The sequence below is a fragment of the Erithacus rubecula genome (genome assembly GCF_903797595.1).
Source record: "Erithacus rubecula genome assembly, chromosome: 4".
NCBI lineage: Eukaryota > Metazoa > Chordata > Aves > Passeriformes > Muscicapidae > Erithacus > Erithacus rubecula.
The window spans coordinates 15,944,121-15,971,790 of record NC_136686.1 but is presented as its reverse complement, the minus strand read 5'-3'; the positions used below and the strand labels follow the sequence as shown (position 1 = coordinate 15,971,790).

Sequence of the window (27,670 nt, the reverse complement as noted above, 5' to 3'; positions counted from 1 at the left end):
CTTAAGAAATTATTTGGAGTCTGAGAAGTACAGAGGAACAAAAAAAGATTCTCTGTGCGTTCCACCTCCATTATCTAGGAGTTAAAGGTGCTCTGCATTCTACAGTGCATGGCAATAAAAGGTGGACACCTCCACAAAATACAAAAGAGTCAAGTGAGCAGGTATGAGAAAGAGTGCATAAAGATGCCAAAGAAAGGGTTCATCTGAGAGGATAGAGCTCCAGCACTTAAATAAAACCCCCTTTTTAAGACACATGAAGGATGCAGTTCCTTGTCCTCACAAGAGATATTTTGGTGCATGAGAGAGCCCTGACCAGCCTGAAGCCCTGGGTGTGCATGTGGTCAGTGCATCCCTGCTTGGGCAGAGGAGCTCAGCTCCTCCCTCTCTGCCTCTGCCCAGGGCTTCCTGAGCAGAGATGTGAAAGCTGCTGCTTCCCAGAATTCAGGCTTCAGCAGGTGGGACAAGCAGGCAGAGTGAGACAGGAGCTGTGCATACCAGAGACATCTTCACTGTAGGTCTTCTGCACTGCCTGCAGCTGCCCCCAGCCTTCTTCTGGAAGCAGGAGCACTGCTCAAGGTGCCAGCAAGTATAAAGTTTTGAGTTATAGTTTTGTCTGGTGTGTATACTTGTCCATGAAGGACTCTGCTGAGACTATCATGCTTGGCCATGGGATCCTACCAGAGGTGGTAAATTATCCCTGAGGAGGGCAGTTTGCAGGGAAGTTTTAAAATTCAGAAAGAGCCCAGCTCTCTGAATCTGAGTCTGTGGAAATGAATTTTTTTGGCATTTGTTTTAAATGTCCTATGATGTGTGGGTGAAAAAGCCAGCGAGCTAGACTGGTAATTAATTTTCCTGACAGAAACACCAGACAATGAAATTACCCTGCCACAAAGCAGGGTTGCTAAAGTAAATACTCTGCCAGCAGCAGGCCTGAAAGCAGGACGGGGTCGTGTGTGAGGTGCAAGCAAATGATGAGATGGCACTTCTGCCTCTGGGGACCTGTAGGTGCTGCCAGCACAGGGACCCTGGGACACCAGCACCAGCAGCTCTCTGGTGTGCACAGGCACATTCAAGCTGGGCTCCAAAGAATGGGAACTGACTGGACTCACTGCTGGGCCAAGGAACAGGTCACCCTTTGGTGTCCAGGCAAGTAATATGGTCAGAAAGGGGTAGGAGATGTGGGAAATGGGGATGGGATGACTGCTTTTGTCGTGGAGATAGAGGCTCTTGGCAGGGTTCTTCAGTCTTTCCCAGGCTGGTGGCAAGTGCTTTCTAAGCCTTTGGTCTCTGCTGGTGAGATTTGTGTGAGCTGTAGAACAGGTTGTGCCTGTGCATGCAGAAAGGGAGTGCCTGTTGTTGGAAGACATCGAGGGCAGCTCATGAGAGAGGAAGGACAGGAGGGCAAAGTTTTCTATTTTCCTCCTGTGTGTGTGTCTTCTACTGGAGGCAGGAGTTACTGTGCCAAGAGTGCTGCAGATGCACAGCCCAGAAATGGGCAGAGAGAGGGAAATGGGGATGTTCCTGCATGTGTTGAGGTATCTGGCAGCTGGCTCCATCGTGTGCTGTCAGACAAGATCCTCTCCACAATCAAAAGGTTTAGTGAGTCTGTGGTAAAAAACTGTATTGTTGGTGCAGAAAATACTTCTCTGTGCAGTCATGGAGAGATCTGCTGAAGACCTCAGTGCTGTTTGGGAGGATCTGCTGCCATGTGAATCGTCCTTCCGATTTGTGATCTGCACACTTTCCTAGGGCATTTTCCCTTCTTACACAGTGTTAGCAGCTGCAGAATGGAGAAATCCCACACAAAAACTGTTTAAGATATGGAAACTGTTTTCTTTCCCTTTGGGAAAGATAATGACACCATTTTTATTGCTGAGCTAAGTCTGAGTGCTTTTAGGAAAACAAGGGTCAGTTGTGGACTGCATGCACCTTTTAGGACCAGAGTTATTTAATGTATTAATTATCTGTAAAAAGTGCTGGACCAGTAGTGAATTGTTCAAGCATGTAAATATCACAGACTTTCTTAGACTAGGCTGCAGAAAAGAGTGAGAGCATTTAAAGGACTTGATCTAGATTACAGAAAATATATTGTGCCATATCAGTGCAGTACTGAAAGGCAGTAAACATTGGAAGACAAAAACTGAACTATTTCTGCATAATTCTGTCCTAAATTAACTGCAGTTTCTCTGGAGAAAGGACTGTGTGTCTCAGAGGATCTCCCAGATAAAACATCTGCTGAAATGCCTCGTGTCACTCCAAAAGCAAACAAAATATTAAGCTTAGGGAAGACTGGAACGCAAAAGCATTCTGCAAATAGTGTAAAATAAGTCTGGGGAATATCCTTGTGTTTAACTCTTTCTAGGTCTGTTCAGCCTGTCTCCAAGCAGTCGTGTCAGGAAAAGGAGTTGTAGGTTCAGGCAGTGGAAGTGGATTGGAACATCCATGGGATGGTACACTGAGAAGCCACAAGCTGCTGCAGACATGGGAGGACAGGGCAGAGATGTAAAAACAGCTTGTGTTGAAGGACAGGGGATTCAAATGGCTTCTATCTTCACCTCTAGACTAATCTATGTGCACATGAAGTGAGAGGTGACAAATTTAAACCTGATGAAGGAAAATAAAGCTGAGTTGAGATGCTATTGAAAGCAGAAGGTTGCCTGTGGAGCTCTGTGCCACAACATGTGATGGAAGTCAAGATCTCACCTTGTCTTACAAAACTGACATTCTTATGTTAAGAGAGGAGATGCACATATAAGATACTATGTGCAGAAGGATGTAACTGAGCATGAAGGACAATATCCACCACAGTGGGGATTCAGAGGTATTTTATCAGTGGACAGATTATTTCATAGCATCCTGCCCCAAACACTTGGCATTGGCCATCTCAAGCAGGCAGAGCTCTGCTCCTGGTGACTGCAGCTCCCTCTTTCACACAGCAAACAGGAGGTATCTGCTGGCTGAAAATCTGGAATCCTGCGTGGTGTCCACTCCCTGTTGTTCTTGATGTGTCTTAATGACTGTTTAATTAAGGTAATAGAATCTTTTTGTCTTAGGGCCACTCCCTCTCCATGGAAAAATGACAGTAATGATGTGAAGGCTGGGAGAAAACACAGCAAGTGCTCCATATCGCCTAGATTTAGCCCTTTCTCACAGGCATTCTCACCATTGCTAGAATTCATAGCATGAGTGGTGTTCTGTTTAGTTGCATTTTATGTATTTAAATTATATGGACTCTGATTTGTGCTTTTCTTTGCTATAGCAAAGATTGAAAACTTCTTCTGCATGTAAAAAAGAAATTCTCTTCTAATTACTGCACTCTAGGAAGTGGAGCTTTCAGAAAACCCACTGGGCAGCCAAAGAATCAGGAGGGGAAAAAAAAAAATCAAACAGATTTTGGAACCTGAATTTCTGGGTCATCCCTTCTTGCAGGGGTCTGAAGGTGTTGGCAGCATAAGGGGAGAAAGGAAAGGAAGTGTGTGTTGCATATGACAGCAGTGTGTTTTTATGAACAGGGAGTTTTCCACACAGAATCATGTTGGGAATATCCCTGTAGTCCAGCCCTCCACTTGAGTTAGTGGGAGGGATTTGAAGTTGAGGCGATTGGTGGCTGAGCTCTCTCTCATTAGTGACCAGGGACATTTCGTTCACAATGTGGAAGGCAGGCAGGGAGAGGCAGATGGCTTTGAATGCAGGATTTACATAGTAATGAGATTCAGGTCACCATAGCTGTCTTTTTCTCTCTGCATTTTGTCTAGGTGTCGAGTGGTGTGTAGGGATGACAGGGATGACGGGATGAGGAAATGGGGAGGAAAAGAAGAAAATTAACCCCTTGTTTATGAGGAGAGGCTGCTGTTAGAATAAGAAGTTTGTCACAGTGGGCTGAAGAGCAGTAGGGTATTAGAGTGATAAGCACAGATGAAGCTAGAAGGGCTAAAGGTAGCCACTTTTTAAGTTTATGAGCTGTTTTTTTGTGGGAATGGCACAAAGAATTCTAACTTTAAAATCCCAGAATTTCCTTTAATTTTGCATTCTGCATTGCTGGTTTAAAAAGAGGTAGTTTGGGACTTTTACCATTACAAGTTTCCCCAAAACTGGACTGAAGATGGGACATGTATTCTTGCTACAGGGTCTTTGCTTCTTTGGAAAAAAGATTTATCATTTTGCTTGGTTTCTTGGCTCAAGGCTTGTCTTGACATGACTATGTAATGGTGTGATTAAAACATAATATTTTCCACTGCAATTGGTAATCCTTAGTATGATCTCACTAGTGTCAGATCTTATCCTGATGACAAATGGGGAACTGGGAACCATGGGTCCTGTTTCGAGCTTTGGATGGTGGCACTTGATTTGCTCAATAGCCAACCCCAGGCATTCCCAAAATATGCATGAGGGTGCAAGAAATCCCAAGGATATATTTAAAATTATGAAAGTTTTAAAGCAGTGTGTGTTTATTTTATCTGTCTTCTGGTTTTTTTTTTTTCTTTATAGTTAGAGGAGTACGGGAAAGTAAGTTATTCTTCCTGCTGTGCATCCCATGAAACCAGAACCTGTGATTTTAGAAGTGTTGCAAGAATAACAGGAGAGAAGCTTTAGGAGATGCTTGTATAAATAGGAACTGTGTCACATAACTGCACGTGGATATATAGGCAGAGGTGGGAAAATCAAGGAAGGTGTTTGTGTGTATAAGGTTTTCAGTATTGGGAAAGTATTTTTGGTTCTTTCACAGAGAAGTTTTTGAAACACAGAATATTTGGGGTACATAAGTCAGGATTCATCTCATCTCACCTTGACCACTGGAGTTGAGCAAGTTCATCTAACCTCATCCTACAGACATCAGCATCAGTGGAGTAAGATTCCAACCACCCCAAAGGCAGTGAGACAGATTCCCCCTGGAAGGGGGTAGAGGAAGGAGCAGAGGTGCTTTGGTGGAATCTCCTGGAGCTGGCAATAAATGCATAGCCAGAGAGCTGCTGCATTTTGGCTGTTTGGGCTATAAGGGAAAAGGAAATCTAATCAGACGCCTGGGACAGACTGGGAAAGGAAGGCTTCTTGGCTACTTCCTCCTGAGGAAAAGGCTTAGGTCTAATAGATCTAATTATATTATTTCTCTGTTTTATTGTTACAGCCATTTGTTTAAAAAGTCAGTAATCCTTTTATACCAGTCCTTTAATGATTATTTAATATCTGGCTGTTTGTGAACCCATGGAGCTGTGTGAACAGAGAATGCTTTGCTGCAGGGCATCTGCACAGTTCTCTACAGGACAGTGAGCTGGGCCTGAGAGCCTCGAGTGGAGGTTGATTGGGTGCCTTCATGCTCCCACTTGCTGGATGAAAACAGTAGTAGTTCCCTCCTTTACAAAATGCTGCAAAACTTAGGGCTATCTCTTGGCTTTATATGGCCTCAGTACTCTTCTGTAAGGATAAATATTCACCAGTCAGCAGGCACTGTGCCAGTGACCAGTGTGTCCCTCAGCTCTGTCATAGCAGTGACTCTTGTTGGTGGCAGCTCTGTGAGTGTCACGACGGGCACCAGCTGAGAGCTCTGCTCCCCTTGCTGATGTTTTCTGACCTCTTCCTTTGCAGAGCCCCTGAAATCATCCTCGGTTTACCCTTTTGTGAAGCAATCGATATGTGGTCGTTGGGATGTGTCATTGCAGAGCTGTTCTTGGGCTGGCCCTTGTACCCAGGAGCTTCAGAGTACGATCAGGTGGGTATGGGAATTGCCCTGTATTGCCCTTTTTCACTTTGCTAATGATGGATCTGTGTTTCTTGTTCTCCCAAGTCAGCATTGCCATTATGCACCTGGGTATTTATTCCAGGTGGCCAGTGTGCAGCTTGGTAGGCTGGTTTGAGACCTGGCTGCCTGAGTGAAATGAAACTCAATCAAGAATCAACACTGCCATTGACATGTCTCTCCTCACTGAGCAGAGCAGGCACCCGTTCTCTGCTGTAACAGCAAGTGCTGTAAAGCCTTACTTGTTAGAAGAAACTGCATTTCATAACCCCTTTTATAAGAGTGCATATTAAAAGCAATGACAAGAAGGAAAACGTTGACATTGATGTAGGCTTCCAGTTAATATAAGCTGTCGTCTCTTTTCTCCCTGTAGGCTTTTATGTCCTTTCTATAGTCCTAAAACCGATAATGCAGCAGCAGCTAGAGCCAGGGCTGTAGAATACTTTGCATTCCCATAGTATTCTTCAGGATGATCTTAGCTGTTTGCAAATGCAGCCTTAAAAGGGGCTTTTTTTCTTCTAGGAAATAATTAAAAAAAAAAAAAAAAAAAAGAAAAAAAGAGGGAGGATAAAAAATAAGTTTTTCACATACTGAAATGTTTTCTTGACTTTTCTTTTGAAAGTAGTATTTTTTTAATCAGAGCTCTAAAGGTAAAATTTGGCAGGGTAAATAACTTGCAGCAAAGAGCAGGATTAGTAGTGGCTCTAAAGGAAATCAGATGTAGCTGAGAAACTTATAAGTGTTTGAAAATCACATACCAAGCATGAAAGGTAGATTTCTTTTGCTTCCCCATTGCACCCCAAAAGCCATAAAACACACAGCTGAAAAAGAAATCACCATACCTTACTGGCTTGCTTAACTGCCCAGCACAAAGCTTCCTCTGGTAAAGTGTGACAAGGGTTCCTGGGGAGCTGGGGAAGGGGCAGGGGCTGATCCTGGTCCCTGGCTGCAGCACTGGCACTGGGCTGCAGGTAGGATCCTGGTGCCTCTCAGGTATGTGAGCTCTGATGGACCTGGGGAGTTGCAGAGCTGAGCCATGCACAGTGAAATGAGTTCTTGGAAGTGATGGAAACCACGGCTGCTTTTCATGCCTTTGTTTATTTAATGTTTTTATCCTTCTCTGTTTCTTCTCTCAAAAACATTTTCCATTCTTTCCTAGAATTTTCTGGAGTGACTGGCTGTAGTAGTTTTGCAGAGTTTGCAGCAATTTTGCAGAATGAAGCCATTCAGGAGTCAGGAGGTGCCAAAGTTAAGGTTTTGTGTGGCACCTCAGGCATGCACGACATCAGTCTTTAATTGTATCATCACAGACCCTTTCTCCTTTATAAATAAAGTTTATAAATAAAAGTTTGACATCCTGGAAACACAAAAAGAATATCTTTTAGCTGTGTGGGTGCCAATGAAGTCATGCTTGTGGATGCAACCCAAATAACGTCACATAGTCAGTAGAGACAAGTACTTTCTATGCCATGAGGGTGTCAGTTGGTTTGAGTGTATGTTTCACCTTAGTTCAAAGATAGTCATTTCATAATCCTCTGTTTGGATCTTCAAACTGCTCCTAGGACAGGCTATGTGCTCAGGCAGAAGAAAACTGGCAAAAGTTAGAGAGCAAATATCAAATTGCTGAAATGACTTCCTGGAGAGGAGAGGCTCCAAAGTGTTGAGACATCCCATTGAAATCACTGTGCAGGTTCTTCTCTTTGACCTTTAAAAACTTAGGGACTTTCCTCTTTTCATCCTTAGGCTTTGTGGGAGTGCACTCTAAGGGTGAATTTCCAGTGATGTATGTGATAAATGGAGGGAATTCCATACAGAAATTCTCTTCCTCTCATTCCTTGCACTGAGTTTTTTGGGGTGAAGTCTTTCTATGTGCTGCATCTTTTTTTTCGTCTGTTCTGTTGGTTCAAATGCCTCCTGCACTACTTCAAGGAAGAGATCCAGAGATCTTCACATGACAGACAGTGACCTCTCATCCTTTTCTTACAGATTCGCTACATTTCACAGACGCAGGGCTTACCAGCAGAGTATTTGTTAAGTGCAGGGACAAAGACTACGCGGTTTTTCAACAGGGATACAGACTCACCATATCCCTTGTGGAGGCTGAAGGTAGGAAGGCATTACCTTGTTTCTTTTGCTTTGCAGTTCTTGGCTGGAAGTGAGGAGATATTCAGGTCACCTCAGAGTCTAACGTTCTGGTTTTTGCAGTGCAGCACAGACGTAGGGGTGGATACTATCCTAGGTAAAACTGCCATCCCCTAAAAAGATTTGGAGCCTATAATAGACCTGCTTGGCATTGTGATGTAGGAAATTTAAGTCCAGAGTTCATCTGGAAATCTCCCTCTTAGTAGTCAATGAATTGGTGTGTAGTGGGCTGACTTTGCTCTAATATCTAACTCATGGTGGGGAAAAAAAAAAGGCAAGCATTTTAATTCTACAATCAAAACCTCTAGTAAAGCAGGTGAGCCCTGTGCCAGCCTTTTGGCTGCATGCTGTCCCCCAGAAGAGAGTCCAGTAGGCTTCTGGCTGGGATGGGATGCTGAACCTCATGCCAGGGTGGATGTACAAGACCCACCATAGTTGAGAGGATGCTGAGAAGTGAAATAAAAGAGATAAATCACCTTGTGATGTAAAGCATGTCACATAACCCTGGTGGAGATCATATAAATGGTGTCTGGACAGGCAGGAGAGACATGATGCTCCCTGATGAGGACAGGATGAGGCACATGTGGGAAGTGGCACATAATCTGCAGCTGGTTGCAGGGCAGTGTTAGTCAATGCCTATGTCCTGTTTTGAGCAGACGCCAGATGATCATGAGGCAGAGACGGGGATTAAGTCAAAGGAAGCAAGAAAATATATTTTCAACTGTTTGGATGACATGGCACAGGTAAGAGCATTGGTGAGTAACCAGCAACACAAACAAAAGGGAATTTTGGAAGTTCTCTCTGTATCCAGTTCTTGGGCCAGCTCCTGAAAAATACCAGGATTATGCCTACCAAATTAGCTGTTATGTGACTGCACACAGGGGTATGTGTGATGTAGTAAAGCAGCCTTGGTGAGTGGCTAAGGCACGTCTCTGCATGTTGAAATCCTGCATTTTCTCTTGTCTCTTCACTGCTCTTCTGTATGACCTCTGGCAAGTCACTTAGTTCTCTGTGCTTTAATATTTCCATTTGTTAAAGGGTGACAGTGGAAGTATTCATCATTGCCACAGAGGAGTGTGCTCACTGTAAAACGTGGCTGGCTGGGGGAAGAATGGCAAGCACCAAGCACTAATTCACTGTGTTAATTCCATGGGGTTGTGAGAGCTAATCCCAGCATAACCACTCCTGTGGTGGGGCTTTGTGCTGACAAACAAATCAGTGTGCAAAACTGGCCCAACACTATCACCAAACTGGAGTTTGTGTTAGCAAGGTCTAGACAGTGTAACAGGTAAACCATGTAAACATGCAGGAATGGAGAACTGGAATCAGAGGAGACTGGATTATACATGAAATAATGTAACAAATCCTTTTTTTCCTGGCACCCGATACATGAAGGGAATATTCCTCATAAACCTACTGACAATTTTTATGTATTTTCTATATTTTTGGCTTATAGTACACATAGATAAGTATCTGATGGCACAGTGTATGATAAATACTGTGATTATCAGAGCTTGCCTGCTGCCACATGGAAGCTGTTCATCTTCAGTGGAGGGTGACTAAGTGTTTCATTAGCCACTGACCCAGGCGAGCTGAACACTTAGCAGTCTGTCTGGAGATGTGACATGCACAAGCCAGATGAGTGGCCACCACGGAGCCTGGCATGGCCATTCAGCAGCTACTCCTTCAGACAGGGAGGCTCGCAGGGCATGTGCTCCAAAGAGGAGTAAACACAGTTTGCTGGAGACCTGACCATCTGCTCTTCCCCTTGGGCACTCGCTCCTGCCCCTTCTCCTTTAGGTAAACATGACAACGGATTTGGAGGGAAGCGATATGTTGGTGGAAAAGGCAGACCGGCGGGAGTTCATAGATCTGCTGAAGAAGATGCTGACGATAGACGCGGATAAGAGGATAACACCCATTGAAACTCTGAGCCACCCTTTTGTCACCATGACGCACTTGCTCGACTTCCCTCACAGCACACAGTACGTGGCTTTTGTTCCCCTTGGGTTTTGAATTGAGGGATGAAGAGGAGAGCTGGTTGTGGTGGAGAGCAAGTGTGTCTGAGGGGCTTTGTTAAGATGTTTAATCCCTGAGTTTTAATCTTTTCCTGCTTAAAAAATAGATGATTGCCAACTCAAGGTTGCAAGAATTGTGTTGTAGGTGCTTGGCATTTAAAACGCTGCAGTGTGTGCTACATTAATTATGTAAATATTCAGTAATTACATATTTTTGCATTGAAATGCAGAAGAAATTATGCAATTAGTGCTGAAAGTATCAGTCTATTTCAAAGTAATATGGTCCTGATTGTTATTAGAGTAATCAACCTTATCTGCAGTGGGGAGCCAGCCCTTCCTCCTAGAACCTCCCCATCATCCCAGGAGTCAGCTTGGGTCTGTTTGCTTTTTTAAGGGAAGAGCTGTTCTGCAGCAGGCTGTTTTACAGGCATAAGCACCAGGACAAGGAGTTCAATTTTCAGCTCGGTTGTCCACCTGTGTCACCTTAAATACCACGTTCTGACCTCAGCTGACACATGTGGAATAGGGACAGGCTCCCCTGCCTGATGGAGATGAGAAGAAGTTGCATCTTCAAGCCTGACTGCCCCTTCTCCTAAGGCTGCACCACAGATCACAGCAGCCTGAAATGCAGGATACCTTCACCCAGCCCGCTGCCCATGCCCAGTTCACATAGGGATATGTTTCTCAGGTGTATGTGGAGAAGGCAGGCACATAGTGGGAGTTTTCCAAAGCCTTCAGGACACTTAGCTTTGAACATCCAGCTTTGCAGCACTTGGCAGGTCAAGGTGCTTTCACAGGCTATCCCTTCTGCTTGGAAAGAGACCAGTTATTGGCACAGTGCTATATTTCATTGGGTGCCATTTGCATGAGTGTTTTAAAGGCTGTCAGGAGCTCAGGTACCAAATTAAAGGGAACTGCTTGAAGAGCTGCAGAGTATGTTTTTTGTGCTCCAGAGCAACAGGTAACTGTGTCAGCTGTCCTGCCTGTATGGGTGGCTGCAGTATTTTGAGTTTGTTTAAAGTAGCTTTCCTCCTTTGAAGGAGATGTAGCTGCTTTTTTGTTACATTTATTGCAAGATAAGAGCATCTGCTTACCAGAAGGTAGTGGGTGCACGATCTGTGTAGACCCAGACTTAGCCTGCGCAGCCATCTTTGAGCATTGTTACCTATAAATAGCTAGTAAGTGATAAATGAAAACAAGATGAGGGGTGATTGTGTTAAACAGGAAGAAAGTAAAGTTTCATATAAAAAACCTTCATAAAAAAAAGACAATGAAACTACTGAGTATCATAGACAAAAGTCTTTTAATTTACCACAGTCCTTCTGACTGTGCAACAGCTGATTGTGTAAGATAGGAGAGATTTGTGACCTAATGCATTGCCGTCAGAAATCTTTCCACTAACGCAACAGTCCATAACCACATCTTCATTTTTGAAGTGCTCACTTGTGGCTGCTCAGGCAAAGCCCCAGAAAGATTGAAAATATCATTGGGGCCAATAGCAGTGAGAATTTCAGCCAAATAAAAGAATTCAGCATCACGTCTCTGAATACTTAATGTGTGCCAGCTGGGTGTGTAACCCCACAAACCCCTCTGTGCTGGAAACTGTGACAGGCAAAGAGAGCAATAAGCTGTAACCAGCATGGCAAGTGGATGGAACTTTTGTCTGTGATTACTTGTGGTTTGGAGAATAGAGACTTCAAAGCCTTGAAAGATGCAGGGAGCTATAATCTCTCTTGGAAATAAATTGAACAGCAGAAAAAGTGAGAATATATGGAAGCTATAGCTTCTGGAAGGAATCTTTGCTGTGGCACGTTTCAGAGAGGCTGCAAGTTCAAGCAGCACAAGAGGGGCTGTTCTGCTTTCTTGCAAGCAGACAGCAAAGTGAGCTTAGCTTCCCATTTCACATATTTAACTTCCTGGCTCTTAAATTGCTGAGTACTCCTCAGACTTTCTGTCTGTTTTGCTTTGCCCATGCTGGGTTTTTCCCTCCGTTTTTTTTTAAAGTAATGCCAGAGAATATGGTATTGCATCTGTAGAGCTTGCACCTTCTAAGATAAAACAATTTGGTAACACACACTATTCACCATGTACAGAACCTATACTCTTACCAGTGATTACTTCTTTGTGTAGGGAGAATTATATCCATACTTGACTGAAAAGAAGTGACCCAATAGCCTTCTGTATTTATTTGATTAGTGTTTGATTTTGCTGGATGTTCTGTCACCAACAGGTGTAGTTCTGGAAGTGAATGCACATAATGGGCAGCTGTGCACAGTGTCCTGAGCCTGGCTTGTCTGCAGGTGTTTATGGCCCAGATCCAGTTACCAAGATACTACTTGTAGGAAAAGAAAGATGATCATTTGAGTAAGAGACAAGACAGGGATAAAAAGATCTAGGTCTTCATCAACTTTAGGGATCCTATAAGGTTGTTCTTTTTGAAGGGACACTTTGTTTTTTAAAAATGATGTGAGGATATGCCCCCTGCCTCCAACAGCTTAGATCATTACAAAATGGTCAGCATACAGCTGATTTTCACTGCTTGGAATTTCTCCTTCTCCATGCTGGTATAGTGGAAATTTAAAAATGCTTTTATACTTTCTGAGGTTGTCTTTCAGACTCTGAGGGTACATTTGTAAAAACAATTATTGTGGAAGAAATGTGGAAAACCTGTATTGGCTTTCAGGTGCCACTAAGTGAGATTGTGCTAAAAATAAAGCGTTGCCCAGGTTCACCATGTTGTTGTCTCTCAGCCTCTGTATGCTTTGGTATTCTAATTAATGAAATATGGACAGCTTCATCTACCAGATGCCTACTGTGTTCTAGCAATATAGAGAATATTTAATCTCCTTTACTGAGGCCCAATACAGGACACTTCTCAAAATTTCCATTGCTGTATCAATAACATTTAAAGGAAAGTCAGTGTAGAGAAAGAAGATGTAATCATTCCCCCAGAGTGCCAGTTTCTCAGTGTGAGATAACCTCAGAACCAGATTCCCTCGGGGCATTGAGGAATTTGCTTTGGAATAACTTTTTGATATGAATTGTCCCATTGACTGCAAAAGGAGATGTCATGCTTCAAGATAAGCTTCTGCACAAACATTTAGCTGGACAGGGGCAATGTTTTAACTGCTTAGCTGGACTCAGCTCTCAGTGAACAATCACTTAAAAGAAACAAGTATGACTTTTTTAGAGGCCTCAGTGATCAAGAACGGTAAAATTCTTCCTTGCTGAAGACGTGTAAAACTACTTTTATGCTTACAAAGAGGCAAAAAACCTGAGTTTTCTTTTCCTTTCAGGCTCCTTCCAGAGGAAAAAAAAAAAAAGCCAGTTGCTCTCAATCTCTTTCAGTCTTTCAACTTAGCCACTTTGCATTTATTGGCCTGTCCCCTAAAGAGCAGCCAATTTGCTTGCTTTTGTGACTTGTATTGCAGTTCAGAGACCTGTGGGAGCACACAGGAGTCCCAGGGCAGCTGCTCTCACCTTGGCCTTCTTCAATACAGAGTTAATCTGACTCACCATTTAAGAGAGACCCACACGAAGTAGCAAAGGGCTTTAAGAGCCTAGACAGTGCTAAGCCTGCCGTGGAGACCTCTTGCAGGGCCACTGTGATGAGCTGTTACCTGTGTGAGTCGCTTGGTTGATCCTCTGCCTTCCTTGCCCCCTCTCCCTGCACAGTGTCAAGTCCTGCTTCCAGAACATGGAGATCTGCAAGCGGCGGGTGAACATGTACGACACGGTGAACCAGAGCAAGACGCCATTCATCACCCACGTAGCCCCAAGCACATCGACCAACCTGACCATGACTTTTAACAACCAGCTGAACACAGTCCACAACCAGGTGAGGGCATCAATCACCAGCAGCCAGTGCTTGAAACATTTATGTCAGGAGGGCCTAGAAGATGAAAAGCAAAGTAGCATCCCATTTAACATGCCTGCCAAGAGATGGTGGCTTTTCACTCTCCTTCCTCTGCTCTTTCCCTCATTCTCTTTTCTTCAGGCAAGCAGTAATCTTGTGACATTTGTGTGACGGTGAAATGTTGCCCTTGTTGTTTATGTTGTTGTTGGGGTGATAAATCCTGCTTACTTGGGAAGTTGCTATGGGGAAAAGCTCATTAGTCCCTTAATGCAGCAAGCAGTACTTCACTCCCTGGGTCAGGCAGAAGTATTTGTGATCCTACAGCTCTTCTTCAAATTGGCATTGAAGTAAAGTGAATTTAAACCCTCTGTAACAGACACAGCACTGTAACTGATCAACAGGAAAAAAGAGTTTAGCCATAATGTTTATTCTTATTTCTTGTTGCTTTTACCCCAGGGCCAGAGTTGATGTGGGGACCATGTGCATGTGCCCCCACTGTGAACACATTGTGAACACTCTAGTTTGGTGGGCTCTGGCTTTATTATCATGCTTTATATTAGTTTTACTTGCCCCAGTGTTGGGAGGTGCTGTGTTAACAAATTTTATGTGACTGCCAGGCTAAGTTGTTTGCTGTGGTACTGTATTACAGCAGTGAAAGGAAACTCTCCAGGGAGAGCACTCCAAGAGACTGAAGCTCAATAGATGCTGTCTTTGAAGCATTTTGGGAACAGGCTGCTCAAGATTCACTCTAGAGATTGCAGTTGGCATTGCAGAAATGGTGTTTGGAAAGCAAGGGAGCTAAAGGAGTCTGTGTAGATGTGCAGGATGCTTCTGTGCCAGTGAGAAAACAGACTTCTTGACTCAGGTCTTGATACATGTGATCACAGAAGGTATTTTGAAACAATTCAGGCAGGCACAGACAGGGATAGGTCATAACTTGGTGTGAGAGGGTATTAATTACAAACACCAGTTCCATTTCTAGGCTGTGTCTGAGATGTTGACTAAAGAAATGCATGCTACATGCTCCCCTACCTGCTCCAGGTACAGGGCAGAGACAGTGTTTGCACCAGTTACTTGTAGGAAAGGCAGACTTGCTTTCATTTCCTTGCATGTCATTTGACAGTAAGATCAGTTGTTGGCTAGGGAGATCCATGGTCATTTCTGAATTCTCATAAGGGTTGTTTGTTCTGAGCAGAACCAATATGCCCAATGTTTCTAGGATAACTAGTAGAAACATTTCCAGGAAGGGTGTTTTAATTTGAACAACCTCTAAGCGTTTCACAATTCTTTTCAGCATACCACTTGTCTTGGCTTTCTTTTGTTTCTTGTCTCTGCAAAATATCTGGGCATTGCCTCCTTCCAGTTATGGCTTCTGAGATTACAAGTGTGGGAGCTGCTGTGGTTGCTGCTCAGTGTGTTGCAGAGGAGAGCAGATTGCACTTCACAGCTGCTTCACTGAGTGGATGAGGAGGAGGAAGAAAAGTTTTGTTGTCACATCCTGCGTGGCTGTGGAAGTGCAGCATGGGTCCAGTGACAACCAGGGCAGTGCAAAATGCTTAGCCTGCTGTCTCCTGCACCTTTGATCAAAGCCTCCTCGTGGGTTTGTACATTCACCATGAGGAAGTGTTGTCTGACTGATCTCCAGCAGTGTTGCTGGCATGTTTGGACAGAGGGGAAGGATGGACTCTGGTTTAGTAGTGGCTGGTTCCCTAGGCATGCATGCTACGAACATATATTTAGAGCAATGGCAGAGCTGTTTAGTTGCCTGCAACTGTTAGACTCAGTTCAAATTTTTAAAAAAAAAAAAGTCTTCAGATTTCTAGGTTTTTGCAGAATTCTGGGCTGATTTTTTTTTTGCTTTGAAACATTCCCTGCTGGAGTTTCTGCTCTAAAAGATTTTGAAAACAGTTTAAGTGAAGTTTGGACTTTGCAAGTGTTAGCAATACCTCCTGTTACTTCTTCTGATTACTTCAAATTCCAAACATAATTCAAGATGATGTGCCATCTCAGATACAAGGTATATAAAATGAAAGTCCAGAATGGATTTTCCAGAATGAGATTTCACAGGGCATGGAGTTGCTGCATCTATTTTACCAAAGAAATGTGAGCAGCCTCTAGAGCTGCAATGAGTGAACAGTGTGATGTGTGGATAGCAACATTTTGTGAGCCCATCTTCATCATGCTGCAAATCAGAGCCAGTTGGGTGAGGAATGGGGCTGCAGTCCTGCTGTAGGGAGTGTGCTGTGCCTCTGGGCAGTACAAGCAGCGCCGTGTGGCTGGAGGTCCCATGGCATGGTGCAGCAGTGGTTACTCAGATTGTGAGCCTTCCCCCAGCGCTGCCCTTGTCTCTTTACTCCTCAGTGTCCTGTTCTACCCCTTGTCTGCTGTTTCGGTTTGGTTTTTATTTTGTCTTACGCTATTTTAATTTACTATTTTTTTTGGATTTTGCTTCTTCCAGCGTACCCATCTCCCTCATTTTTTGTTTGTTTTTTGTTTTAATTCCCGTCATTCCTTTAGACCACCAACCTGGCTCCCACCTCCTCCAGTGCCACTATTTCCTTAGCCAACCCCGAGGTCTCCATACTAAATTACCAATCTGCACTCTACCAGCCCTCAGCGGCGTCCATGGCTGCGGTGGCCCAGCGGAGCATGCCCCTGCAGACGGGAACCGCGCAGATCTGCGCCCGCCCAGACCCCTTACAGCAAGCCCTCATCGTCTGCCCACCGGGCTTCCAAGGTAAGGGACAGCCTCACCAGCTCTAGCCTGCTGCTTCATCCATCAGTGCATATGTGATGGGTCACACTGTCACTTCTCAGTGACTCGATGGCTAAAAGGGGAACTCGGGAGGGGAGCGCAGCAGGGAGCGTGGTGCTGGTGGAGACAGGGGTTCGTCCCCATAACAGATGCTCATGGCCATTTATGAGGACAATTCCCTCAGCTCCAGCCCTGCTGCAAACAGCTCTGCCTCTGTATGCTAGTGGTAGGTACTATTGTCAGACAGTTTGGGAGATGCTCAGTATTAACCACTTGTCCTTCTGTTAACTTTACATGCTGTAGCAATTCAGGAAAACTAGCCAAGTATCTGTAGGAAGTGGTCTAAATAGACCTCAGTTCAGCTGGTGCAAGTTCTGCTCTTCATTTCTACAAGCCTGTCTGTGCATTAGTCTCCAGGCACTTGTTAAATGTTCTGCAAGATTATCAAAGCTCTTTTGAACTAGAGAAGTTTAGCTAGACCTCTTCTGCGTAGTTAAAATGCATCTCAAGGGTTTTACTTCAGAAGTGAAGTGTGTAAGCAACCATCTTCAGCTTGCTGCCTTGAGAAGACTCCAAAGTAGAGGAGGCAGCACAGGCTGTGCCATGCACTGAGGTGCTGGAGAGGGAAGCTTCCTCCAGCTCAGCCAGTAGCAATTGAAGTTTGGGGTGTCCTAGGGCCTTTTAAATATATGAGTTCCAAAAAACTGTGCTAGAGAAAATCACCTGTTCCATCAAGGCCAAGGGAGTATGGAGTTCTGGATTCCTGTCCCACTTTGGTGTAAACAGAGCATTCTCATATAGCAATGGGTTTTGGCTGACAAAGACCATGTCTTGTTGTTAAGCCAGAGAATATGGGGAAGAGAATCTATTCACTCCCCTCTTTCCCTTTTCTGCCTGTGCACATTGTATTGCAATATTTCCCATGTGCTTGAGGTACCCTAAAAATGCAAACTCAACAAATCCCTTAAGTGCCTTTGGAAATGGATTTTCTGCACCCTTACACACGGATCATGTTTATGAACATTTGATGGACATCTTTGGGCCAGGGTAGAACATGCGATAGCTGATTATCCAAGGGGCTGAACATTGCAATTTGAGTGGACATCAGCGAGTTCCTTTGGGCTCCTCTGAGAGCCAGCAATTCCTGGCAGTGCTGCTGGTGGCTCATGCTGTACCTTGTGTGCTGTGGAACAGGGTTACAAGCCTCCCCTTCGAAGCACGCTGGGTACTCGGTTCGGATGGAGAACGCCGTTCCCATTGTCACTCAGGCTCCTGGGGCCCAGCCTCTTCAGATCCAGCCAGGACTCCTCGCACAGGTAAGGAATTCTAAAGGCACTGGGCTCAGCATGTGTTTACTGTGTTGTTTAGCTCTTGGAGGCTGGGGAGAGAAGCTTTCTCTGAGGACCTTCTGTGGTGAAGTTCTGAGACTTGGGCAACTGTGTATATGGGTCTGCAGCTTTCTCTGAAATGTCAAAATCTCCCCCAGCTCATTGTTCAGCTCAAAGACTATGTCAGAATTGCAAAAGCCACTGGAAAAACCCTTTTTCTTTTCTGCTTCTCTACTGAAATCAGTGGGAAAGCCTCAGGGAAAGCAGTGTCTGGCTTCTACTCAGAAGCCTTCATCCTCCTGAACTCAAAATCTTGGGGGTAGTTTGCAGCCAAGAGTTGCACTAGTGAATTGCACGCTGCTTATAAATACATTTCATGCTTTAAGGTTTCACTGTTCTGTTTTATGAACACCTCTGCTCTTGATGTATGAGAGAGATGTAGGAGGCAGAGGCAAGGGCCCCACACTCAAGGAACTCTCCTTGTCAGCAGTTCTTATTGGTACAATTTTCTGAAATGTTCTCACAGGAAAAGCATGGTTCCTCAAAAAAAGAAACAAACCAAACAGGAATGGGTATTACAGATTACATGCACATCCTCAAGGGGTACCCCACCTTCTCAAACCAGAAGAGCAGTTCATGTCTCCTTGTGCTAGCTTCAGTGAATCCCATGGTACCTCTGCTGATACCAGACAGGGAAAAAAAAGCCACCTAGGATTCTTAAAACTAAGTTGTGCAAGCTAGAAAAGATGACCAACTAGTTACAAAGGCATGTCTGTGTCTCAGGCTTGTTTGATCTGCCGTGTCAGCACATTCACATGCAGTCAGTTACCAGCAGAGTTCAGGGTTTACGCCTGAGTGTTGCACTGCTGGGCTAAGACTGTTGGTGCTCTTGCCTTCCTTTGCCAGTCACACTTATCTGGTGAAGACAGATCAAAATGCAACTTGCAGCCTGTGTGATTTCCATCAGTTAGCATGCCCTGCCCCTTCCCAATAGCAGAGCTTTTGTCAGAGAGCTGCCAGAAACATCAGACAGCAAGGCCAACTCCCTGGCTTGGTAGGAAAGGAGAGTCTAAGAGGCAGGGAAACAAAAGCCATGGCAAAGCAAGGAGCAGTGTGTGCAGGTTCAGTGGCTGGCACTTCTTGCTTGTGCAAGAAGTCATCCAAGGCAGTGAGTGAAGAAGGCCACAGAGCTTTACATGCCCCCAGCATTCTGCCAGGCTTCCAGTGGTGTGCTGTCCTTTGGGGCTTGAAGGGGTGAGGGTTGGATCTGAAACATCTCAAAGACAGCAGGATCCTGAAAGATCTCAGTACCTCCTGCTCCTTCTTTCTTCTTGTGGTGGCCTTGTTGGGCTCTATGCAAGTGAGGAATATATGGTAGTAAAGCTCCTCCTGAGCACTCTGATGCCCACCAATTTCGGTGCTGCCTCTCTCACGTGAATTTCATGGGCTCCCACTCTTCTACTTTCTACTGACATATCAATTCACTGTCACTGCCGAAGGGGAATTCTGGCTGTTTCTGAGAAACACTCCTCACTTGCATAGATTTTAAATTTTTGATGTAGTGAAAGAGAGGAGATGTGCCTGTTGCTGTGCCTGTTTGTGTCTCGCGATGAGAAATGTGAGCTGTCTCTGATGGCAGGGCACTCTGATTGATGCTGGTGGCATCTGGTGTCCGTGGGCTTCACTTGGTTTGGGCTGAGCAGCTGGTCTGATAAACAAATCTGTACCCAATTCCAGTTTCCTGAATGGAAAAACACAGCTTCTTTGTGATGCATTGTAGTCACATCTGATCTCGGTGGCTGCGTGTCTCTCTCCCAGCAGAGAGCTGTTCCTCTCATGCACAGCTGCTTGTCTAATGCTCTTCAGCCTGGGTCCTGTGACTGCTGCAACTGAGAGAGGGACTGGCCCCAGCAGAGAGTGCAGCGCCTCCAGAGCCCACTTCTGTCTGTCCCCTGCTTTATTTGTCCCACTGATCAGGCATGGCGCTGCACCTTGTGTCCCAGAACTGTGTAGTGCCATCAGGCTTTCTCCCCTGCCCCAGTCCATGGCACAGATTTCTGTGTTTGCACTCCTCAGGGTGCCTGTGGCTGGTAGAGCCTTACTGCATCCCAGTGCAGCTGGCATCCAGTTTTACCTGTGCATTTTGTACGAGACCAGCTGTCCCAGGTGAGGAAAGGAGGGATCCAGGGCAGGAGGCACTGACAGAGCTTGAGCATCATGTCTGGCAGCTGTGTATCTACAGCCTGTGGCATGGAGTTAGGCAGTGCAAGGCAGAGCAAGCAGCCTGACAGATGCAGGGTCAGTGGCTAAAGTAACTTGTTTGTAACTTCTCTGGCTCTCTTTTCATCCTCTCAAGCAAGTATGGTCCACATACTGTGTGCACAGAGACCAGTGAAGGGAGATTGATCCTGTGTTTACTAATAGCTCACTGCAGCTTCAGATCTCTAAAGAGGCAAAGGTGTGCGGTTTTCCAGCAGGCTTCCATGGTATGACCCAGAACTGTCCCCTGTTCCCCTTGATTCTTGATTGTTCCCCTGGATTCTTGATTTTCTCTCCCTTTAGCTCCTGCCCACAACACTTCCTACAGAGGTCCTGCCACTCACTGGCTTTCAAAATGTTGTTGCATTAGTTGTTCCTGCTCTATATCCAGAGTATGAGCTTGGTCACTCCAGGGCACCAAGCTGCTCCTGAGGACAAAGGCCAGAGCATTGCTCCACCACCCCAGTAAAATTTCATAGTAATGCACTAACTGGGAACAGGCTACAGCTGCCAGCACAAACCTTCCATGTGTAAGCACAGCACACTGTGCTGGTGGATCAGCCTAGACAAGTCTTATCTGCAGATTAAATGATTCAGTGGTCCTTACCTAATAAGTGAGGAATTTGTGCCTAGGCCCTGACACTGCATCTAAATTTATGCACTGCAGTTGGACAAGGAGCTTAGATTTGTTCCATTCCCTTCCTGAAAAGGGAGGAAGCAGTTTTGGCTGCAAGTAAATCCAGGTAGTCCCCTGGGATTGACTGCAACAGTAGTTCAGTCTCTTCTTTTAAAGCAAAGCTGAGGTAAAAAAAGAAAAGAGAATAATAAGAAGGCTTTTTTCCATCCTGATCTTTTTGTGCTTTTGCCTCAGTCTTCTACCTGCTTCAAGCATCACCAGTCCATGGTTGTGACTCCCTAGATGAAGGGCTCTCAGGAGCCTTGTGACTCTCCATCCTTTGCAGATGTTGCCAAGAGGCCTCACTATAGCAGCATTTTCATGTAACTCAGCAACACAAAAAGTTACAAGATAGTCAAATTTAGGAGTAGAACTGGGAAAAGATGGTTTTTGTAGGGTGGATTGTTTTGGGGTCTGTGTCACTGGGGGATAGGAGGGGGGAATCATGAGGACAATTAACACAATCCTTGTGAGGGTGGGGAGGGGAATAAATGCATGCCTGGAAGAAGCCTCTCCTCAAATTTAGCCTCCTTAGAGTAGTGAGATTACACAACACAGGTCCAGTACAGTAGTGCAGGTTGGGACTAAGGCAGGCTGTAGCTGGTACCCCTAAGTTCCTCAGCCTGGAAGAAAGAAGCTGCCAGAGCCACATTAGGGCAGCACATTGCTAAGAAAGTTTCCCAAGTCCACACAATAATCTGACTTGTGTGGAGTCACTGGAGCAGGACAACCTGAGCCTGTGGCAGCACAGCTGGAGGGGTGATTGCACAGCAGAATGATGGCTCAACTCACAGGGCAGAGATTTTCCCCCTGTTAGAAGGGGGAAAAAGTTGGAGAACTCACGGAGAGGACACGTATGTAATGCGTAGCTGTGCATTACTTGAGAAAGTCAACTGGCTGTAGAAAGGGGAAATTAACAATGGAGTCATAGTGCCCAGCTAATCTGGAGAATCAAAATTAGAAGCTGCTAAAAAATTTGATGTTTGGGTTGAAATGCCAACAAGTTTTGATCCTTCCATTCCCAGAGTAACCTAAAACACAGCTGCTGCTTTGTATGGCCAGGATTTTTTGCCCCCTCCTTTGCATTCTCTGTATCAATAACCATTCCTGCTTATACTGTGGTTTCCTGACAGTGTCATCTGTGACTGAAAGGTGGTAAGAGCTGTGTAGTACAACCATGACCATTTTGAGGGGCCCCAGCTGAGCGAGGACCGTCGCTCGTGTTGGGTGCCCTTTGCTAAGGGGTTGCTTTCCCTCTGTCTGGCAGCAAGCATGGCCCAGTGGCACTCAGCAGATCCTGCTCCCTCCCGCCTGGCAGCAGCTGACCGGGGTGGCCACCCACACTTCTGTCCAGCATGCGACCGTCATCCCCGAGTCCATGGCAGGCACCCAGCCGCTGGCAGACTGGAGGTAAGCTGGAGGTGCTTGGAGGTGCCCTAAAGTACCCACAGGTGCTGGAGGAGGACTGAGGGCTGGGGTCTTGCAGGGCTGAGGGAGGAAGGGCTGCAGCCTGTGACCGCACTGTCTGAGAGCTGCGGGAGACTTCTCTGTCCGTGCCCTTGGAGTGGAATGCCGTGCCCACACCACTCCTTCCGTTCCCTGGGGAAAACGCTGCATCCTGGGAAGCCCAGCAGGCCCTGGAGGTGCGGGCACCTCGGCGAGGGGGCGGTGGGAGGCTGTGGAGGAGCCTGCTGAGCTCCGGTTGCGTTTCCAACGTGTGCCTGTGTCCCCGCTGCGCAGGAACACGCACGCCCACGGCAGCCACTACAACCCCATCATGCAGCAGCCCACGCTGCTGGCCAGCCACGTGGCCCTGCCCGCCGCCCAGCCCGTCAACGTGGGCGTCGCTCACGTCATGCGCCAGCCGCCCGCCGCCGCCTCCGCCAGGAAGAGCAAGCAGCACCAGTCGGCTCCACGGTGAGTGCCGCGCTCCCGGCCTGCGCCCGCCACGCCGGCTGGTGCCTTGGGGCAAACAGGTTTTGAGGGTTTGGATCGCACATTGTGTGATGGGGCTCTTGGCTGCCTCGCCTCGTGGGTACCCAGGAGGGAGTCAAGGGTGTTTTATACACAGCGAGCATCAGTTTGTGTGGGAGTTCGTGTCTGGAGGAGATGCAGAATGGGAGGCTCAGGCCCTGTTCATACAGCTTGTTAAGCTGCTGCAATTCCCAGAGCCTTGTGGTCATGATGATATAAAAATGTGACTGTATTCTTAGGTCGGTGTGGTCCAGTGCCCAGTTACCACACCTTTTCTTCCCACATAGTCTGGAAGAAGCACTCCTGACGTGCAGCATCTGCACCTTGAGGAGGCTGAATCTTCAGGAACACGCGCCTGATATGTGCACACAAGATATGCCCTTTCAAAAGCAGTGGAGTGATGACACTCTTCACAGGGAGTGGAGGACTGGTGTGGCTTTAAGCCACCTGAGCTCTCTAGTTCCTAACATAGATTGTTAGCCCTTGTCTTCAACAGTCCAGATACCCATTATTATACCCTGGCCCTATTATTATTATGGCAGCATAAAGCAGGGAGCATTTTTATGAAGATATCTCATACAGGACAATCCTTAGAATCTCTCAGTAAGATCATTTCGCTCTGGAAGGAGGGGTCTGGAGTTTCTTGCACAGCTCGGATGGTAGGATGGTTGCAGTGTCTGTCACACCACTGTAATCTTGTTTAGAGGACAAGGCTGTCCTCTAAAAGTGCATGAGCATCTGCTTTGGAGAAGGTCCTCTGGGCTGTGCAACTATCACACTTCTTTTTTAACAGTAAAAACATGAAACAGTGCAGAAAGAGAACCAAAATGATCACCACTTGTGCAGTGGCAAAAGCTCTGGCTTATGGTTTTCCTGGGTTACTGGACTGGTGCCAGAGGAGCTCTGAGTTCGCAACCAGTTTGACTCGTATTAAGAGGCCACTATTTAAATCCTTCCCATTTATCTGCTCTCTAATGTTGGATTTACTTTGGGTGGGCTCCAGCTGTCTTAGTCTATTCATAACATAGAGAGGCAGCTCTGTCCCCAGCTAGCCAGGAAAAGAGAGTGCCTGTTGCAGCCAGTGTGCCTGTGCAGGGCCTCCCCTCTCCTGTCACTTCTAGGGTGGGGTGGCTGTGTTCAGGAGGAGTGGGGCACTCTCAGAGCAAAGGGTTTCTACAGCGTCATGGACTGTGACTCTTCTTGTGCTAAATGAGGAACCGTGCTCCTTTGGAGAGGAGGGTACTCCATGCTGCTCATTGGTATTCAGAAAGCACTTTGAATGCTACTGTGCAGCCATTTGTTATGCAAAAGAGCCTGTGTAAGTTGGTGTAGTGTGATATACTGCCAGGGTGACTTCCTTTTGATGGATGCCACCTATTCCTTTTGTTTGCTTTTGGGCCAGGCTGAACGTGCAACCCAGGCCCCACAGAAGAACAAAACCAGAACTTTAGGGTTTTCTTCCTTTTTGAATCTCCAGATGTTCTGCAATAGCAAAAAGAAACACAACCAAGAAAGGAAGTGTGGGAAATGAGTGAAATGGGCTTCAGCCAGTGTGCTTTGGTAAATTACCCCATCTGTAGACCAACACTGCACTGTTTGGCTGATAGTTTTGTGTTTGGATCTCTGATCCAAGTGGGCCTTATCTGACTGGTCAGGCAGGGAAGCTGAAGTAGGAAGACTGTGAATGTTTCTCTGCTGTGTAATAACTATATTGTTTATTTCTTTCTGATTTATATGTGTTGTACGCTGCTTCGCAGCAGGAATGAAATTGCGTACATGTCCTCCCATCTGCCTGCTCTTATCCAGGAGACACCACTGTCCTCAAGGATAAAGTACTGAGCAGGAAATGTTCATTGAAAAAGATTCTTAAAAAGCAATTCATTTATGTTTAAAAAAACAGTTTTCCTGATAAGTGATTGTTGTTTTCCACAACAAATTCTAAATTTGCCTCTATTTTTTTCTGGCCGTAAAGAATCTGGTCATGACACATCCATGCAGGATACAGGAGGAAGGGATTATCATTTGGATGGTTCTTCCTCCTGTGTCAGCCGTACTGTGCCTGCCTTTGTTCTGTATGTCTGGGCTCTGTTGCTGGCCTTTGCCTTCCCAGTGCAAACTCCTGAGAGGCAGTTCCAGTTCTCATCTGGAAATTTCCAGGGAAAACGAATTTGAATTTTTTATAGAAAGAAACAGCTTTTCAGCCAATTATACGAGTAAGTCATGCAAGGCACTGTCTTCTTTGAAGAAGTGACTGTGCCAGTTTTGCAGTTTTCCTAGACTATGTAAACCAGTGCTACTGCATCAGAGACGAGGACTCACCAACTGCAGCTGCAGAGTTTTAACCAGCTAACTCTTCCTCCCGTCCCCAGCAATTCATCCACCTACGAAGTGTCATCCTCTCAGTCCATGGGCTCGCCGCAGCGGTCGAAGCGCGTGAAGGAGAACACGCCTCCGCGCTGCGCCATGGTGCGCAGCAGCCCCGCCTGCAGCACCTCGCTCACCTGCGGCTGGGGCGAGGCGGCGGCGGGCGGCGCGCGGGAGCGGCAGCGGCAGACCATCGTCATCCCCGACACGCCCAGCCCCGCCGTCAGCGTCATCACCATCAGCAGCGACACGGATGAAGAGGAGGAGCAGAAGCATGCGCCCTCCAGGTGAGCATGCTCTTCTCTGGGTGCAGGAGAAGGAGAGAGGGGCGTAGAAGTGCTGCGGTTGCTCTGGGGTTCCAGGAGCTACGTTGGCGTCTCATCAGTCTTTGATTTGTGAGGAAAATTACTGGCTGAGGACTCTTCAGATTCAGGTGATGCTCCCTTCTGTGCTGTACATTTGCCGTGTGACCTTGGAGAAGTGCAGTAGTCTCTCCATACCTTAATCTCTCATCTGTAAGAGGAAATACCAGTTTTCTCTATCACTTTTTTGTGGAAAGAAGACTTTAGATAGCCTGTGGTGATGAGCCTTGGTAAGCGAGGCATCTGTTTAAAACAAAGAAAGAAAGAAGGGCTTGGAAGGAAGGGACCTTAAGTTTCCCTTTTCTCTTTCTAAGTGATCCAGGCATCTGTAAAGAGCATCAAATAACTTCTTCCATCTGTTTCTTCCATATTTTCTTTAAAAAGCTCTCAAAAACAGCAGTTCTGTCATAAATACTCTATAATGATAAATATATTGCAAGAGAGTTGCTCAATCTTGATTGTGTTGCCAAAATATCCTTGAACTATAGTGAAAGTGGCAGAAACTGCTTTTTGTCTGACTGCAGAGAGGCATAGATGAGGCTAGAAAGTGGTGGCTGAATTTGCTCCTCTGAAGATTAACTCATGCAAGTGAACAGCATGGCCCAAGACTGCTGCCACTGCTGATCATCCCTTGTGGATAAGAAAGGACTTTATTTTCTAGGACTGTCCTTTCAGCACCTTTCATCACATGCAAGAGCTCTGGGTTTCCCATCTGATGCCAGTCATAAGACATTGCTCTGCTTTATAAGATGTAGAGAAGTAGCTTTGCAAACAGCTGAATAATTATACCATCTCTGTATTGATAACTGAGATAGGAAACTTTTAACCTTCTCCTTCCAGTGTTGTTGAGAGAGAATTATTTTTTTAATTTATATAGAACACACTCCATGGCAGATTTTCCTTTAATCACCAGAGATACCTCTCTGTATCTATGCATCTTTGCAGTATGGTGATAGGTGAAGCCTGAAAATGTGCACAGAACAGATGAGACACATTTGGCCTCCAGGACCTAAAAATCTGTAAAGAAAAGCTATATGATTCAGGCATCCAGGCTGGAATTTCAACATGCTTCCCAACAGCCACTACTGCTTCCCATTCCTCTCTCTGTGCCCATCAACTCCACTCGGCAGCAAGAGCTTAGTGCCTCTCAAAGTCAGCCTTGCCATGAATGCAGTGGTTCACTGGGTAGTGTAACATATTTCACTTAAAAATAAAAAAAATTAAAATTGCCACAACATTCCTTGCTTGGATGGGGAAAGAAACCATGTTTCCAGAAAGAGTTATATGAAGACAAGTGTGAAAGTCAGGGGCACTATAAATAAGGATCCCCTACTTCCAGGGCTCTTATGGGAAAGGAAGGGCAAGACAAAAGACATGCTGAAAACTCAAGGGTCATGGGAGCTCTTTTAAAGCATGTTTACCCATAGTGCTGATTCCAGGCTTTGGGACATTATGTGCATATTCTTAAACTTACCATTTGGGTTTCATTCTTGGGTCCAGAGAGGGGTGAAGGAAAGAGCTGGGATACCATTCTTGGGTCCAGAGAGGGGTGAAGGAAAGAGCTGGGATACTGCACCCACTGCTGCCAATGGCTGTCTGCTCTGCTTCAGCTTTGCTGCCATCTGACCAGTGTCTTTACTCAGCACCTCTCCAGAAAGACAGACACAATAAAGTTCAGGAACTTGTCTGGAAATTGATTTGGGAGTTTGAGGTATTAAAAGATTTGGGTGTGCTGAAGGGCTTGGAAGGTTTTCCTGGGAGCCAGACATACATAAACAAACTGGCTTTGATATGGCTAAAGCATATTCCAGACACGTTCCTGCCTGGGATCAGATCCCTGGCTACTTTTTGTATCCATATGGCATATCTATAGAGTGCCAGGGTGCCAGCATTCCAGAAAAGCCAGAGCTTAAAGGCTAGATGTAATTTCTGAGCCATTTAGAGACATTTTGCGTGGACACAAGTGAGTTAAGTTGCCTGTGCAGATGTAACCAGAACAAATGGAGAATTAGAGGTAGAGACACAGGTGGAAAACAGCGTGGCCAGAATGAGAATTTTTTGGTTAAAGTCTCCAGGGGAGCAAAATTAATTTGCTGAGTACCTTTTGACATGGGCAGATGCAAGACCAGGCTCTCAGCTGGAGTGAGAGTGTAACTTCCAGTCAAGGAAGCTGCATCAGCATTTAATGCCAATGGACTTTGT

At 45.8% G+C, this 27,670-nt stretch overlaps 1 protein-coding gene across 4 annotated transcripts in view; it reads left to right on the top strand.

Moving 5' to 3' along the window:
• Positions 1 to 27,670, top strand: part of HIPK2 (homeodomain interacting protein kinase 2) — a 128,238-nt gene that overhangs the window by 85,880 nt on the left and 14,688 nt on the right. For 2 of the 4 annotated variants that reach the window (XM_079303427.1, XM_079303428.1), the window contains exons 3-12: positions 5,584 to 5,707; positions 7,721 to 7,840; positions 8,533 to 8,619; positions 9,677 to 9,861; positions 13,570 to 13,732; positions 16,361 to 16,487; positions 17,700 to 17,821; positions 22,036 to 22,178; positions 22,509 to 22,685; positions 25,112 to 25,393. In XM_079303427.1, coding sequence (XP_079159553.1) covers positions 5,584 to 5,707; positions 7,721 to 7,840; positions 8,533 to 8,619; positions 9,677 to 9,861; positions 13,570 to 13,732; positions 16,361 to 16,487; positions 17,700 to 17,821; positions 22,036 to 22,178; positions 22,509 to 22,685; positions 25,112 to 25,393 — 1,530 coding nt within the window. Of the gene's footprint in view, positions 1 to 5,583; positions 5,708 to 7,720; positions 7,841 to 8,532; positions 8,620 to 9,676; positions 9,862 to 13,569; positions 13,733 to 16,267; positions 16,488 to 17,699; positions 17,822 to 22,035; positions 22,179 to 22,508; positions 22,686 to 25,111; positions 25,394 to 27,670 lie in introns of all 4 variants that reach the window. The other 2 variants (XM_079303425.1, XM_079303426.1) reach the window with 1 other exon arrangement.